The 15861-nt window shown below is 39.3% G+C and overlaps 1 protein-coding gene across 7 annotated transcripts in view; it reads right to left on the bottom strand.

The window, feature by feature from the left end:
- Nucleotides 1-15861, bottom strand: part of cntrl (centriolin) — a 116640-nt gene that overhangs the window by 16512 nt on the left and 84267 nt on the right. For all 7 annotated transcript variants that reach the window (XM_072566081.1, XM_072566075.1, XM_072566077.1 and 4 more), the window contains 9 exons: nucleotides 15674-15804; nucleotides 14349-14489; nucleotides 13256-13382; nucleotides 12623-12787; nucleotides 10880-11039; nucleotides 9970-10085; nucleotides 6552-6769; nucleotides 2179-2336; nucleotides 365-438 (listed from right to left, as the gene is read on the bottom strand). In XM_072566081.1, coding sequence (XP_072422182.1) covers nucleotides 365-438; nucleotides 2179-2336; nucleotides 6552-6769; nucleotides 9970-10085; nucleotides 10880-11039; nucleotides 12623-12787; nucleotides 13256-13382; nucleotides 14349-14489; nucleotides 15674-15804 — 1290 coding nt within the window. The remainder of the gene's footprint in view (nucleotides 1-364; nucleotides 439-2178; nucleotides 2337-6551; nucleotides 6770-9969; nucleotides 10086-10879; nucleotides 11040-12622; nucleotides 12788-13255; nucleotides 13383-14348; nucleotides 14490-15673; nucleotides 15805-15861) is intronic.

The raw sequence follows: 15861 nt of genomic DNA, 5'->3' as shown, positions 1-15861 counted from the left end.
GCATGCAGGATTATAGCTTCAAAATGGACACATATTTCTTTGTTTCATGTAGTGAGGGATTTTAATCAAAGTATCACATAGCTAATGTAAGATATTCTATTTTAAAAAGTATGTCTCATTGTTTTGAGCTCTATCAAAATAAAGTTACTAAAAACTATATTTATGATTTTTACATCTTTTTCCCATTTGAGGTGACGACAAAATCAGTCACTCCTTGTCCACTGCATTCCAATGATTGATAATGGAATATCTAACATTTTGTAAAATAGTCTACAAGTTATTTTTACTCTATCCATTTTTAAACTTTACTATAAACTCTGTATAAACACAGGCAGTTCAACTTAAAACTAAATCATGGCTTTACCTGATCTGCTAATTGCCGCTGGTCTTTGATATCTCTGAGATGATCCGTCACCATTTCCAACTCTGCCTTCCTCTCTATCAAAACAGAAATAGTTTCTGATTAAATATGAAATGTTTCAGTTTTTCTGTATTTCCTTTACCTACTGAAAGTTGGCCCAAACACATCTGACCAAATAAAAATTAGGTATCAATATTAACAGTGTTCCGATGTATTGTTCTAAGCACAGCAAAGCAGGACCTCTGCCAGTGATCCATCAAAAATATTAGGGTCAGCTCATTTGATATTGCCAAGTAGGGAAAAAAAAATGTATATTTAATTCTCAGGTTGCAAACAGGTTCTGTTTAAGTTGATTTACAAATCTGCATGTGAGTTAGAACACAATGCAAGATGACAAAGGAGCCATCAGCAATCTGCAATTTCAATTTTTATTTAGGATTAAATTCTTCCATTTTCAAGCAACTCTTTTCTTGGTGGCTTAGTGGTTAGCACTGCTGCCTCTCAGCACCAGGGATCCAGGTTCAATTCCAGTCTTGAGCAACTGTCTGTGTGTAGTTTGCACACTCTCCCCATGTCTGCATGGGTTTGCTCCAGATGTTGTTTCCTCCCACAGTCCAAAAATTTGCAGGTTAGGTGAATTGACCATGCTAAGTTGTCCACAGTGTTCAGGGATGTGTAGGTTACTACATTGGTTGTGGGAAATGCAGGGTTTTAGGGTAGAGGAATGGGATACGCTTCAGAGGGTCGATGTGGACTTATTGGATCGAATGGCCTGTTTCCACACTGTAGGGATTCTATGATGCTTTCAGGCCAAATAGAATGTGGATCATGAAACAGCTTCTGATTTTACTGTCCCTTGCTAATTAGGACAGCAGAAAGCAAAGCATTAGAAGGCAGATTAAATAATAGCAGCAGTTATTCATAAATAATAATCATAGGGTGTAGGTTTGCTTGCTGAGCTGTAGGTTTGATATCCAGACATTTCATTACCTGGCTAGGTAACACCATCAGTGGCGACCTCCAAGTGAAGCGAAGGTGTTGCCTTCTGCTTTCTATTTATATCTTTCTCCTGGATGGGGTTCCTGGGGTTTGTGGTGATGTCATTTCCTGTTTGTTTTCTGAGGGGTTGATAGATGGTATCGAGATCTATGTGTTTGTTTATGGCGTTGTGATTGGAGTGCCAGGCCTCTTGGAATTCTCTGGCATGTCTTTGCTTAGCCTGTCCCAGGATAGATGTGTTGTCCCAGTCGAAATGGTGTTTTTTTTCATGCGTGTGTAGGGCTATGAGGGAGAGAGGGTCGTGTCTTTTTGTGGCTAGTTGGTGTTCGTGTATCCTGGTGGCTAATATTCTTCCTGTTTGTCCTACATAGTGTTTGTGGCAGTCCTTGCATGGAATTTTGTAGATGACGTTGGTTTTTTACTGGGTCTTTTAAGTTTGTTAGTTTTTGTTTAAGAGTGTTGGTGGGTTTGTGTGCTACTAGGATTCTGAGGGGATTCTGAGAGGCCTGGCACTCCAACCAAGCCATAAACAAACACATAGATCTAGATGCCATCTATCAACCCCTCAGAAAACGAACAGGAAATGGCATCACCACGAACCCCAGGAACCCCATCCAGGAGAAAGATATAAATAGACAGCAGGAGACAACAGCTTCGCTTCACTTGGAGGTCGCCACTGATGATGTTACCTAGCCAGGTAACGAAACGTCTGGATATCAAACCTACAGCTCAGCAAGCAAACCTACACCCTAAACCTCAACCTGAGCTACAAACCTTGCATAATCATCATGTTGGTTATCAATGGTTAATTGATGTACCTTGCAAACAGGTTTCCATGTCTTCTATTTTCCTATTTAGCTCTTCCTTTTGGGTAGTTACTTGACTGATTTCCTGATTCAGATGACTTAATTCAGTTTGTTGTTTCTGCAGTTTAGATGCAGCATGTCTGTTATTGTCTTCAGTGGCTTCAAAGGCTCTGGAATAACAAAGGTAAAATACAAAAATCATATTTATAAGTCTGTCTGAATTCCAAAAAAGTAATTTAATTGTTTCAGTTTTTAATGCAAAGGCATCAAAATATATGTGGAGAAATACTGAAAAAGATTATTGGATTCAACGTATTAAATTCAAATGAAAATTTTAATAGAGCACAGGTGGCACGGTGACACAGTGGTTAGCACTGCTGCCTCACAGTGCTAGAGACCTGGGTTCAATACCCACCTCAGGCAACTGTCTGTGTGGAGTTTGCACATTCTCCCAGTGTCTGCGTGGGTTTCCTCTGGGTGCTCTGGTTTCCTCCCACAGTCCAAAAATGTGCGGGTTAGGTGAATTGGTCATGCTAAATTGCCCATAGGGTTAGGTGAAGGGGTAAATGTAAGGGAATGGGTCTGGGTGGGTTGCTCTTCGGAGTGTCGGTGTGGACTTGTTGGGCCGAAGGGCCTGTTTCCACACTGTAAGTAATCTAATCTAATCATACTGCATAACATGAAATCCTTTTCGTATCCATTTCTAAAGCATGTTCTGGGTAGCAGCTATGGAGAACCAATTAGCTGGAGAATTGTAACAGCTGGGAACATGGTGCTACAATGGTTGCTACATTCAATCCTGCCTATGAACAATGGAGGGATCTGTTGTGGGGTTTTCAATGGGTCCACATCAGTTCTAGGGTCAAGGTAGTTTCAGTCGGGCAGAGGTAGTGTTGCTGTAAATTATTACCGCTTAGAAGGGAAAGAAGAGTTTCCATCTCAAAAGCATATTACAGGCTCTCAACAGTCAGGACTACCAAAACAAAACATAAGAAATAGGAGTAGGAGGCCATTCAGCCTTTGATTCCCTTATTAGTAAAAACTCTATCTCAATCTTAAATATATTTAACAACCTAACCTTAACACCCTTCTGCAGTTATTAGTTTTACATTTTCACTGTACTTAGAGATTGGAAATTTTTCAGGTCTTAAATAGGTGAATCCTCATTTTGAGATTATGCCTTCTTGTCCTAGAATCTACCACAAGGGGAAACAACTTTACTGCATCTACCTTGTTAAGTCCCTTAAGAGTCTTGTATATTTCAATAAGGCCACTCTCATTCTTCTAAATTCCAATGGGTAAAAGCCTAACCTGCTCCACCTCTGAGACATTCCCTTCATACTTTTATCAGCCTAATGAAACTCCTCTGGACTACCTCCAATGCCAGTGTATCTTTCCTTAGATAAGGGTTTCAAAACTGTTGACAGCTGTGGTCTGACTGTGCGTTGTACAATTTTAATAAAATATCCCTACTTTTACCCTCCATTGTCTTTGAAATAAAGGCCAACATCCCATTTACCTTCCCTATTACCTGCTGAACTTGGATACTAACTTTATTATTCATGAATGAGGACTCCCAAATCCCTCTGTTCTGTAGCTTTCTGCAATCCTTCTCTAGTTAAATAACATTCAGCGCCTCTAATCTTCCTGAAAAAGTGACCTTACATTTTTCCCACATTTTCTATCGCCAAGAGAGTGGAGATTAAAACGTTACTAGACTGACAAAAGGAAAAGAACAAAAGTAACTCCTCAGGTTCTTAGAATAATCTTAACCAGTTCAGGAAGAACTGAATGTCTACTTAAAGGATAGTGTAAATGATACACATGAATTATATTTTCAACTGTGCTAAAAGAAAAAAGTGAATGTTCTGTTTTGTGGTTTAATGTATAAGTTGCCTCTAAAGATGGTGTTTAACCAATTATATTTTTACTTTTCCATTATAGTAAAAGTCTAAAACTCGAAGTCCTGACATACATAGAACATAGAACAATACAGCACAGAACAGGCCCTTCGGCCCACGATGTTGTGCCGAACATTTGTCCTAGCTTAAGCACCTATCCATGTACCTATCCAATTGCCGCTTAAAGGTCACCAATGATCTGACTCTGCCACTCCCACAGGCAGCGCATTCCATGCCCCCACCACTCTTTGGTAAAGAACCTACCCCTGACATCCCCCCGTACCTTCCACTCTTCACCTTTAATTTATGTCCCCTTGTAACACTCTGTTGTACCCGGGGAAAAAGTCTCTGTCTACTCTATCTATTCCCCTGATCATCTTGTAAACCTCTATCAAGTCACCCCTCATCCTTTGCCGTTCCAATGAGAAAAGGCCTAGCACTCTCAACCTATCCTCGTACGACCTATTCTCCATTCCAGGCAACATCCTGGTAAATCTCCTCTGCACCCTCTCCAAAGCTTCCACATCTTTCCTAAAATGAGGTGACCAGAACTGCACACAGTACTCCAAATGTGGCCTTACCAAGGTCCTGTACAGCTGCAACATCACCTCACGACTCTTGAATTCAATCCCTCTGCTAATGAACGCTAATACACCATAGGCCTTCTTGCAAGCTCTATCCATCTGAGTGGCAACTTTCAAACATAGACCCTAAGATCCCTCTGCTCCTCCACCTTACTAAGAACCCAACTGTTAACCCTGTATTCCGCATTCTTATTTGTCCTTCCAAAATGGACAACCTCACACTTGACAGGGTTGAACTCCATCTGCCACTCCTCAGCCAGCTCTGCATCATATCTAAGTCCCTTTGCAGCTGACAACAGCCCTCCTCACTATCCACAACTCCACCAATCTTCGTATCGTCTGCAAATTTACTGACCCAGAACTGATCCCTGCGGAACTCCATTTGTAACTGGGCTCCAGGCTGAATATTTACCATCTACCACCACTCTCTGACTTCGACCGGTTAGCCAGTTCTCTATCCAACTGGCCAAATTTCCCACTATCCCATGCCTCCTGACTTTCTGCATAAGCCTACCATGGGGAACCTGTCCTGCTTGTACAAGTCCCACCTTCCCCAGAATGCAGTCCAATTGTCCAAATACCTGAAGTCCTCCCTCCTACACCATCCTTGCAGCCACGTGTTCAACTGCACTCTCTCCCTATTCCTTGCCTCACTGTCACATGGCACCGGCAACAACCCAGAGATGACAAATCTGTCCGTCCTAGCTTTTAGCTTCCAGCCTAACTCCCTGAGCTCCTGAATGACCTCCCCACCCCTCTTCATACCTATGCCGTTGGTGCCAATGTGCACCACAACTTCTGGCTGCACACCCTCCCCCTTAAGGATTCTGAAGGCACGGTCCGAGACGTCTTGGACCCTGGCACCTGGGAGGCAACAAACCATCCGAGAGTCTCACCCATGTCCACAGAACCTGGATTAGTGGTGCTGGAAGACTGTGCTCTTCCAGCACCACTAATCCAGAATCTGGTTTCCAGCATCTGCAGTCATTGTTTTTACCATGTCCACAGAACCGCCTGTCTGTCCCTCTAACTATAGAGTCTCCTATAACTAGCGCTCTCCTCCTCTCCCCCTTTCCCTTCTGAGCCTCAGAGCCGGACCTCGTGCCAGAGACCCCATCACTGCAGCTTACCCATGCTAGGCCATTTCCCCCCCCCCAACAGTATCCAACGTGGTATACTTATTGTTGAGGGGAATGACCACAGGGGATCCCTGCACTGCTTGCTTCCTTCCCTTCCCACCTCTAACTGTTACCCAGCTACCTCTGTTCTCTGGCATAACTATGTCCCTGTAGCTTCTATCTATCACCCTCTTAGCCTCACGAGTAATCCTCAGTTCTTCCAACTCCAGCTCCAGTTCCCTAACGCAGTCTGTGAGGAGCTTGAGCTTGAGAAGGACATCTTGCCCTTCTATAATCAACTGGAAGTCTGAATTTCTTTTTAAAGTTTTCAGTCTTCAGAAATTGTAATGAGTACTTTCAAAGTGTGTGGCTACTGTTTAATGTGAAAATCATGTGATCAATTCAGGCACAGCAAAGTCTCCCAGCAGTAATGAAATAAATGACCAAATCATCTATTTTTGGAATTGGTGGAAGGATAAATCTTGGTGTGGAGATCAACATTCTCCAGATATACTTCAAACAATGCTACGAGAATTTTGTGCTCTCATCTGAGACACAGTACCTGCAACTGTGCAGCACTTCCTCACTACTGTAAGTAAAAGGCGACTGCAAAAATTAAATTTACGATCTGTCAAGCTAGGCTTCACTTTAGTATGCACCATCAGCTGGGATCATGACAGTATTGATATCTGTGTTACGTAGTCTGACTTATCAACACTATTATTAATTGTGTTAGTGCTTTATTTGAATTGAACTGGGTTAATATCTGCTCTGTTCCTTACTTTTTTGCCTGAGCAAGTTTGTTTTCCAATGCAAGGCAATTTCCCTTAATTTGGCTTTTCTCTCTCTCTAGAGATTCAATATTATGCTTAAGGGAATTTATCTTGCTATTCAGCTGGTCTACGTCTTGCCGATCCTTTTCAATAAGCTGTTTCTGGTGGTCTGTTTCTGCTCGCTGACACTGGGACGTAAGCTGCAGGTTTTCCAATTCACTCTTCTCCTAAAGAAAATGAAATTTAATGAGCACTGTAAAAACTTAGCATTTAATATTGACTAAACAAGTCTGATTCCGACTGCAATGTGGGTCAATTTTTAAAAAGTTAAAAAGTTAAGCACAAAGTTATAGTGATAAACATGCCTATGCTCTTATTAGGATTACTTCAAAATAAGTATGTTTGTGGAACAAAAGTTTAAATTCTTGATTATACTTGCAATACTACCTGCTGTAACTGACCATTAAAGCAAGAATGCTTTTATGCACAGCATTAAAATAACAATGGAATCAGCTTAAGGAAAAATGAACCAAAGTTTTGAAAAGGGGACAAAACACCAGTTTTTGAATGGCCATGATGCAGCACTTCTGTTTCACTAGGCTCTTTAATAAAGGTGAAGCCTTGTCAATTAAGGTGGATTTCTCCAATGAAAAGCTTCCTCTACCACTAAATAGTCATGTTTTGCATGCCACTGATATACAGAACTGAGACGGCAATCATATGGAAAACAGCAAAAATCAAGAAAGCAGAAGTGCTGTCCAATTATAGTTAGAATGTCAGGAATGACAATCTATTGACATATGCCTGGTTTTAAATGTGTGGAACGTTGCTAACTTTCATCTTTTTAATGGCCAACTTTAATTTTTAGACTATGTCCCGTAATCCTCGACTCTGGAATCTTCAATAGTTTCTTCATTTCATTTGTTCCCCGTAGTATTCTTGAAAACTTTAATTAAGTCTCTCCTTCACTTTCTAAATTTGAGAATATAATCCTAATTTGTTTAGTCTCTCAACAATATAAATTGATGTATCTTAGGTGGTGTCCAGAACTGCTCTCAGTACTCCAGATCTTAACAAGATTTTGTGCAGCTGATGTATGTTTTCTACCCCTTAGTTTTCAAGTCTTCCAGATACAAAGGGTCAGCATTCTATTCCCATTTTGATTATTTTTTGCACTTGTCCATAATATTTTAATGATGTAATGATAATATCCTTGTTCGCCCAAGCCTCTTTGTAGCTCCACGGTTTTCACCTTCTCACACGTAGGGAGTACCCAGTTTTAGAATTTTAATTCTAAAGTGGTTGACATCAAATCTGTCTGCTTTGAAACCATTTGCTACAGTTTTGCTCATTCACTTAACTTATCAATATCCCTTCATTTCTGATTAAATTACATGAGAGGGTTGATATTCATAAAATAGTTATGCATAAAATAGTTAAGGGAATTTCTATTTGCCAGGATTTGGTGTTGGAGAGACTGTTAGGTCTGAAGGTTGATAAGTCTCCGGGACCTGATGGCCTGCATCCCAGGGTACTGAAGGAGGTGGCTCGGGAAATCGTGGATGCGCTGGTGATTATTTTCCAGAGTTCAATAGAATCGGGGTCGGTTCCTGAGGATTGGAGGGCGGCTAATGTTGTGCCACTTTTTAAGAAGGGTGGGCGGGAGAAAGCAGGAAATTATAGACCAGTTAGTCTGACCTCAGTGGTGGGAAAGATGCTGGAGTCTATTATAAAGGATGAAATTACGGCACATCTGGATAATAGTAACAGGATAGGACAGAGTCAGCATGGATTTATGAAGGGGAAATCATGCTTGACTAATCTTCTTGAATTTTTTGAGGATGTAACTCGGAAGATGGACGAGGGAGATCCAGTGGATGTAGTGTACCTGGACTTTCAGAAAGCTTTTGATAAAGTCCCACACAAGAGGTTAGTGAGTAAAATTAGGGCGCACGGGATTGGGGGCAAAGTACTAGATTGGATAGAGAATTGGTTGGCTAACAGGAAACAAATGGTAGTGATTGACGGCTCCATTTCGAAATGGCAGGCAGTGACCAGTGGGGTACCGCAGGGATCCGTGCTGGGACCGCAGCTTTTTACAATATATGTAAATGATATAGAAGATGGTATCAGCAATAACATTAGCAAATTTGCTGATGACACAAAGCTAGGTGGTAGGGTGAAATGTGATGAGGATGTTAGGGGATTACAGGGTGACCTGGACAAGTTAGGTGAGTGGGCAGATGCATGGCAGATGCAGTTTAATGTGGATAAATGTCTGGTTATCCACTTTGGTGGCAAGAACAGGAAGGCAGATTACTACCTCAATGGTATCAAATTAGGTAAAGGGGCTGTTCAGAGAGATCTGGGTGTTCTTGTCCACCAGTCAATGAAGGCAAGCATGCAGGTACAGCAGGTCGTGAAGAAGGCTAATAGCATGCTGTCCTTCATAACAAGAGGGATTGAGTATAGAAGCAAAGAGGTGCTTCTGCAGCTGTACAGGGCCCTGGTGAGACCACACCTGGAGTACTGTGTACAGTTCTGGTCTCCAAATTTGAGGAAAGACATTCTGGCTATTGAGGGATTACAGCGTAGGTTCACGAGGTCAATTCCTGGAATGGCAGGATTGCCTTACACGGAAAGACTGAAGCGACTGGGCTTGTATACCCTTGAGTTTAGAAGACTGAGAGGGGATCTGATTGAAACATATAGGATTATGAAAGGACTAGACACTCTGGCAGGAGGGAACATATTTCCGTTGATGGGGGAGTGCCGAACCAGAGGACACAACTTAAAAATACGGGGTAGACCATTTAGGACAGAGATGAGGAGAAACTACTTCACCCAGAGAGTGGTGGCTATGTGGAATGCTCTGCCCCAGAGGGCAGTGGAGGCCCAGTCTCTGGATTCATTTAAGAAAGAATTGGATAGAGCTCTTAAAGATAGTGGAGTCAAGGGGTATGGAGATAAGGCTGGAACAGGATACTGATTAGGAATGATCAGCCATGATCATATTGAATGGCGGTGCAGGCTCGAAGGGCAGAATGGCCTACTCCTGCATCTATTGTCTATTGAAGGCACTTGATAAATTTCCAGATAATAGATTTGTTACCAAAACTGAAGGCCACAAAATTAAAGTAGCAATGGCCATGCAGATATGACACTGTTTTCTGTCCTTTAGCCAAAGAACCGTCATGAATATTCTTTTCCAGACTGGAGGAAGGTGGTATGCAGGTTGCTTTATACAGGTCAATGTTGAAAACACTGCATATCTATATAAATTCCACATTGGGAGTGTTGTAATGGTCATTCTGTGTAGCAACATTATAAATGTTGTACGTATTTATAATGTCACCACACAGGAGCAATTCTTTCACCATCGTCTCAAAAGTTTTTTACATTGCATTTTATTGCACAAAGCACAGACCTCCCGCAGCGCAGCTTGTATTCTCTCCAGCTCGTTTACTTTCAGCTCGTGTTGCTGTTTCAGTTCTAAAAGTTCATCGTTTTCTAAATGCATCATTTCCAGAACATGTTTCAGCTCTAGGGGGAAAGAAAAATAATAAATACAGTCTGCATTTGACAGAGAAAGAAGTATCAGTAATAGAAACAAAAAAGCAAAGGAATAACTTTTTACCTGGACTGCTTTAAAGCTGAAGTTAGAAAGTTAAAACATTACTGATTAACATTAAGAGCAATATTATAACGGAATAAACAAATTTTGCACTCCCATTTAACCACAACAAAAAGAATGCACAGAGAAATACTGCTTCCACTACCTAACTATTATGAAAGTAAAAAATACTTGCCATTGTCGTAACATGATGAAGCAAAACAGTAACTGACCAATACAAAAGTTATCTTTATGTTTAATTTATTAGTGAAGCGAGTATGGAGTGATAAATTAAAACAAGCAAGGTTTCAAGCAATTAGATACAAATCTAAAATATCAATAGCTCATTCCATATATTTTCACGATTCATGACTTATTAACAAATGTCCATCAATTCTCAATGGCTGATTGTAATGAGCATTTCATATCAGCATTGTATTGAAAAAAATCCTTTTCAGTACAATGGATAAACTATAATAATTGAATAAATGTCCATCACTTTATACTTGTTAGGTAACATACTAAAAATTTAGGAACAAGATAGAGGTACTCATTGTAATAAAGTGATTGCCTCATCGTTTTGACAGTATTAAGAAAACTTGTGTTTCATTTATTCCCAATTATTTGTCCGCAAAACATTTTTCAGGGAAATAAAACTGTCTTGGAACAGTTTCAAAGCTAACAAATATGTTGGAATACCTTTTGCAATTTTTAGAAAACCAACCTGTCTTTTGCTTGATTGTTTGTGCTCGCAAGCTCTGAAGCCTTACTTCCTCATTCATCACTTCTTGTTTTGACAAGAAAAGCTGTGAATTCTTTTCGCTGATCTGAGCATTAAGTTCTCCTTTTTGTGCACTCATTTCTTCAAGCAACGTCTTCAGTTCCTATAAAACATATTTTTTACAAATCAGAAGAATTCCAGCATGTTTTATCACACATTATACTCATAAAAAGACTTTATTGTAAAAGTTTTTCAGATGCAATCTTTGAACAGAGACACTAGTTAGCATACATACAATCATAAATAGAGGAACAGAGCAGATGTGATAAAATTCAGCATGGCAAGGTTTTCTTTTATTCCACTATACTATTTGCAAGTTGTAAGGTTTTATAGATCAGTTAGGGTTCCAACTTCTCCTCCAAAATTGATAAGCCTTATGCCCTAAATGGGTCTATCCATTTTAAAGATACTACCATGCTTAATTATTTGTTAAAAATTATACAACACCAGGTTATAGTCTGACAGGTTTATTTGGAAGTACTAGCGTTCGGAGCGCTGAAAGACTTAACCGCAATCTAGATTTGTTCAATATATCATTTCAGTTGTATGACGTGATCTTTTGCTATAAACTCTGTGTCTTATGACCCTGCTCCACAGCTACCTGAAGAAGAAGCAGCATTCCTAAAGCTAGTCCTTCCAAATAAACCTGTTGGACTTTAACCTGGTGTTGTGTGATTTTTAACTTTGTCCACCCAGTCCAACACTGGCATATCCGCATCATAACTATCAGTTGGTTTTGCACAATTCATGCACATTATGATTTGGTCAAGACTAAAAATAATTCCTAATAATCAACACAAAGTAATCACAACAAAAAAAAATCACATTTCAAGACTCTAATTATAACAGACAATTAAAACCAATGTCAATGGAATACTAAATAAAAACCAAAAGAACTGTGGAGCTGCAAATCAGAAACAAAACTGAAGCTGCTGGAAAAGCTCAGCAGGTCTGGCAGCATCTGTGAAGAGAAATCAGAATTAATGTTCCGGGTCCAGTAACCCTTCCTCACCAGACCTGACACGCTAGCTTTCATTTCTCTTCAGAGATGCTGCCAGTCCTGCAGAGCTTTTCCAGCAACCTCTGTTTTTGTCAATGAAATGTTTAGCTGGTAACTAACACTTCAAATTACTAAACATGCCCTAACTTCTGAATGCAACTGAAATGCTCGTACATTAGACTACACTCAGACGGAATGTAGCATCGTGTTTGCAGTCCTTAAGTTTCTTCTGGCTTTAACAGGATCTCTTCAACCTCGCTCACAAGGATGAACCTATCAGTTTCCTTTAAGTCACCTTCACTCAATCTTCTGGTCACATTCAAACAAGGCATCCACTGACAACTCTTTGGTCTTTAATTGTTTTAAATCTTTTCTTTGAACAGAGAAAAGATTTAAAACATTCTTATCAATATACCACTTGGGAGGTTAAGCAGAAATATCTTTCTTCCTCTACTTGGCATGCAACAGAGAGTTGGGAAGTCTCCATGTAGCCAGAAATCAAGCAAATTTTGCCAGTAGATTAAGAAGATTACCCTTTTGAAATATTCCAGGAGAAGAAATTTAAGGCAAGCAGAGCAAATGTCCCAAATGTAGACTTTTGTCAGAGAGAAAATATCCTACTTCAGGATGATTTCTATATATTGAAAACTTTCAGAATACACAATGCAATGCAAATAAATACTCACCAGAATTTGACGCTGCTTATCAGTCACCTCTGTCTCAACATTACTAAGAACTTCCATCAGGCTTGCTTTTTTTAATTCCATATCATTCTGAAAAATGCAAAGCTCTTCTTTCTTTTTGCCTGAAAACTTGTCCAACATCATTAACTCTTTCTGCAGTGCTTCAATCTAATGGGAAAGAAACAAAGGTCACAATATCAGAGCTGTAAATATGAAAAACAATGAAAATTGGTCTTAGATTTAAAATTGAAATTATGGATTGGAAATTAAGCCTTTGCCTGCACTGTATTTCATTTTGTGCTCTTTTGAAAAACAACTTCTTAACCATATCAACTTTGAAAGCTTTTCTTCCATTTATAGAATCTCCCTATACCACTGGCTGAGAGGCAAGCAAGTGACTAGCATTCAAGTCTTTGATTATGCTGCTTTGTTACTAGACAAAGATGTGAGTGACGAGAGCTATTTAATATTTCAGCATTTTCCAACTTGTTGACATCTTGCACACTGCTTCAATAGCTGCAGCTAAATACATTATTTCTACAGCATTAATATCTGATACTTTGGGTAACCTGAACTTCATCAAGAAAAGTTGGATTATTTGATCAATGGATTTCAAGTGACTGTTTCTTAAATTACCTTACTATTTAGACTTTCCAATTCATTGTTTTTGTCCTGTAGCAATGCTGCTGTTTCTTTCAGCATTTCCTGGTACTGTTTCTCTTTGGTTTCTGCCGAATGGATCTCAGTTTGTAGTTTCTCTAGGCTGAACAGTAAAATTAATAAATTCTTCTGAATTAAAGCTTGCAATTGTCAGCAAGAACAGCAAACATTACTTTAATAAAACTTATTCCCTGAACATGAACTCTCCCCAATTTGTTATGTTAATTACTATCATCTTTTTGGATTTTGTCCCCAATAAGCTTCAGGTTGCATTTTATGCTATACCACCAAACCGTTACTATAAGTTGGACCATAGTAGAAAATGCAAAATGTTTAGCTACTGAAGTTATTTCTTTTTTTTTTAAGAAATAGGTATTCATCATTCTTTAGCCAACAAGTGCCACACCTCTCCTTTTAATTACTGCATAACAATTATTTGACCATTGCAGGCACACCTACAATTATTTGATCATTATAGGCACATTTTCTAAACACCATACAAGGATGTATTAACATTCATAGTTCTTTCCTACAGGATCAAGTTGCACACACTTGTATCAGGATGCTAGTATTAACAGAGATCAAACCTACCTGCAACCTGCTCCCTATAGAAGAAAACTGACCAGCTGTCATGTGCCAACAGTGGATAAGGGCTGTGGTGGAGCCACTGTGCAATATCTCTTCAAATATTGAGCAATTTTCTCTTTTAAGCTTTAATCTTACCGTACAAACTCTGCATGACAAAGAGCTGCTTCTTTAATTAGTCCTGCACATTAAAAGCTAATCCTTCGTCCTAGCTTTCATGCAAATGAGAGAGCATAGATTAGAGGAGGTGGTCTTCATTGTTGCATCATCATTACTATGCCGGAACTAAGTTAAGGGAAAGGATGCTCAATGGGTTGATGAAATTACATATTAGGACTACTGCAGCCATCTAGGAAGCAGACTTCAAGGACCTAGATTACTAAAAAAGACTTGTCAGGCATACTAGAATATTGACTTTGAACAGAATTAAAATTTAAAACTGTAGGTATAAAGTAATTGTATTAGACAGTTATTATTCACTTACCTATCAGTTATGCTTTCCTTTCTTTGGATGAGTGCTTGGAATTCTGAATCCTTTATAGTGATCTCTTTGTTAATTTCTTCCAAAATACTCTCTTGTTCAGTCTTGTGTTGTTCAAGATCCTTCAAGTCAGCTTTCATTAACCTATGAGGCCAGTCACTCATTTATTACTACTACAAAGAACCAATTATTTTCTAAAATTGAAGATATCTGGGACAATTAGAAAAGGCTCGGGATATATTTGAGTCAGAATGAAATCCACATCGCATGCATGATGTTTCTTGACTATGAAAAGTAAAACCAAGGTGTTTCCATTTCTAATATACTCAATCACAACGTTGCTTCAACTGTAAAGGACTACAATGATAACTGTATTCTGCTTATGATGTGGAGGAGCCAATGGGGTAGACAATGTTAAAAATTTAACAATGCCAGGTTATAGTCCAACTAGTTTATTTGGAAGCATTAGCTTTCTGAGCTCTGCCTTTCTTCAGATGGTTGCATGGAGCAGTGCTCCAAAGCTAATGCTTTGAAATAAACCTGTTGGACTATAACCAGGCGCTGTGTTATTTTTAACATGATCTGCTTAGGTATCCAATAGGACAGTAAAATGGTTGTGCTGATTCAAGTACTTAAATTGAGCACTTATGAATATTATAGAAAGTTAAGGAATTCAAAAGGTGTTTTAAATGCCTTATAGGGTTTAATGTTCTACTAAAATAGTTGATCATAATTTTCTTCTATATAAAAGAATACTTTTAGAAACTGCATTCTACCATTCTTGACATTTGTGTTAAATACACCAACATATTGCATTAAAGTTGCCACAGTCCTAGCGGACCACAGGACTGCTCTCTTATTAAAGAGCGATGACTGGTGGTGATTTAGTTGGAGGGTCACCATGCCTGAGGCGATGGGAAGAGGTTGAGGAGAAGAACCTTTCATGATAAGCTCAGCTGGCATGGAAACTGAACCCACACTATTGGTGTTACTCTGCACTGCAAATTAGCCATCCAGCCAACTCAGCTAACTGACCCTCCCATATATTGCATTAACTAGCTATATGAATCCAACACAAGATTTTAAAGTCTTTTAGCTCATGACATAGCATTCAGATATTTAATCTAAGCCTTCCCAAAAAATTAAATAGAAGAACAATAAAATTAGATCCTTCAGTATTTACCACCAATTGGAAATAATCAAGCCAGTTTCAGTGCTGATTAAGAGGGCTTATGTTTAAAGTTCTCTGCTTTTGGCAAGTAGAACTACTGCTCAAGTATCTCATGTAACGAGCTTAAATAATTACAAAATGAAACTCAACTCCATACCCGAGTTGCTGCTCAGCCTCAACTAATTTAACTGCAGTCTCCTGTGCTCGTTGTTCCAACTCTTCTGCATCTTTCTCAGTGTCCACCAAGTGTTTCCTGGCAACATCGTACCACTGGACAGTTTCTTTTGTCTACCAGAATGATAATCACATTAAAAAACTTGAATCTGTGTGATTTAGTAAAATAAA

Source organism: Chiloscyllium punctatum, chromosome 49 (assembly GCF_047496795.1).
Source record: "Chiloscyllium punctatum isolate Juve2018m chromosome 49, sChiPun1.3, whole genome shotgun sequence".
NCBI classification, from domain to species: Eukaryota; Metazoa; Chordata; class Chondrichthyes; order Orectolobiformes; family Hemiscylliidae; genus Chiloscyllium; species Chiloscyllium punctatum.
Note: the sequence above shows the minus strand (reverse complement) of the source record. Positions and strands in the feature narration are given on the sequence as shown.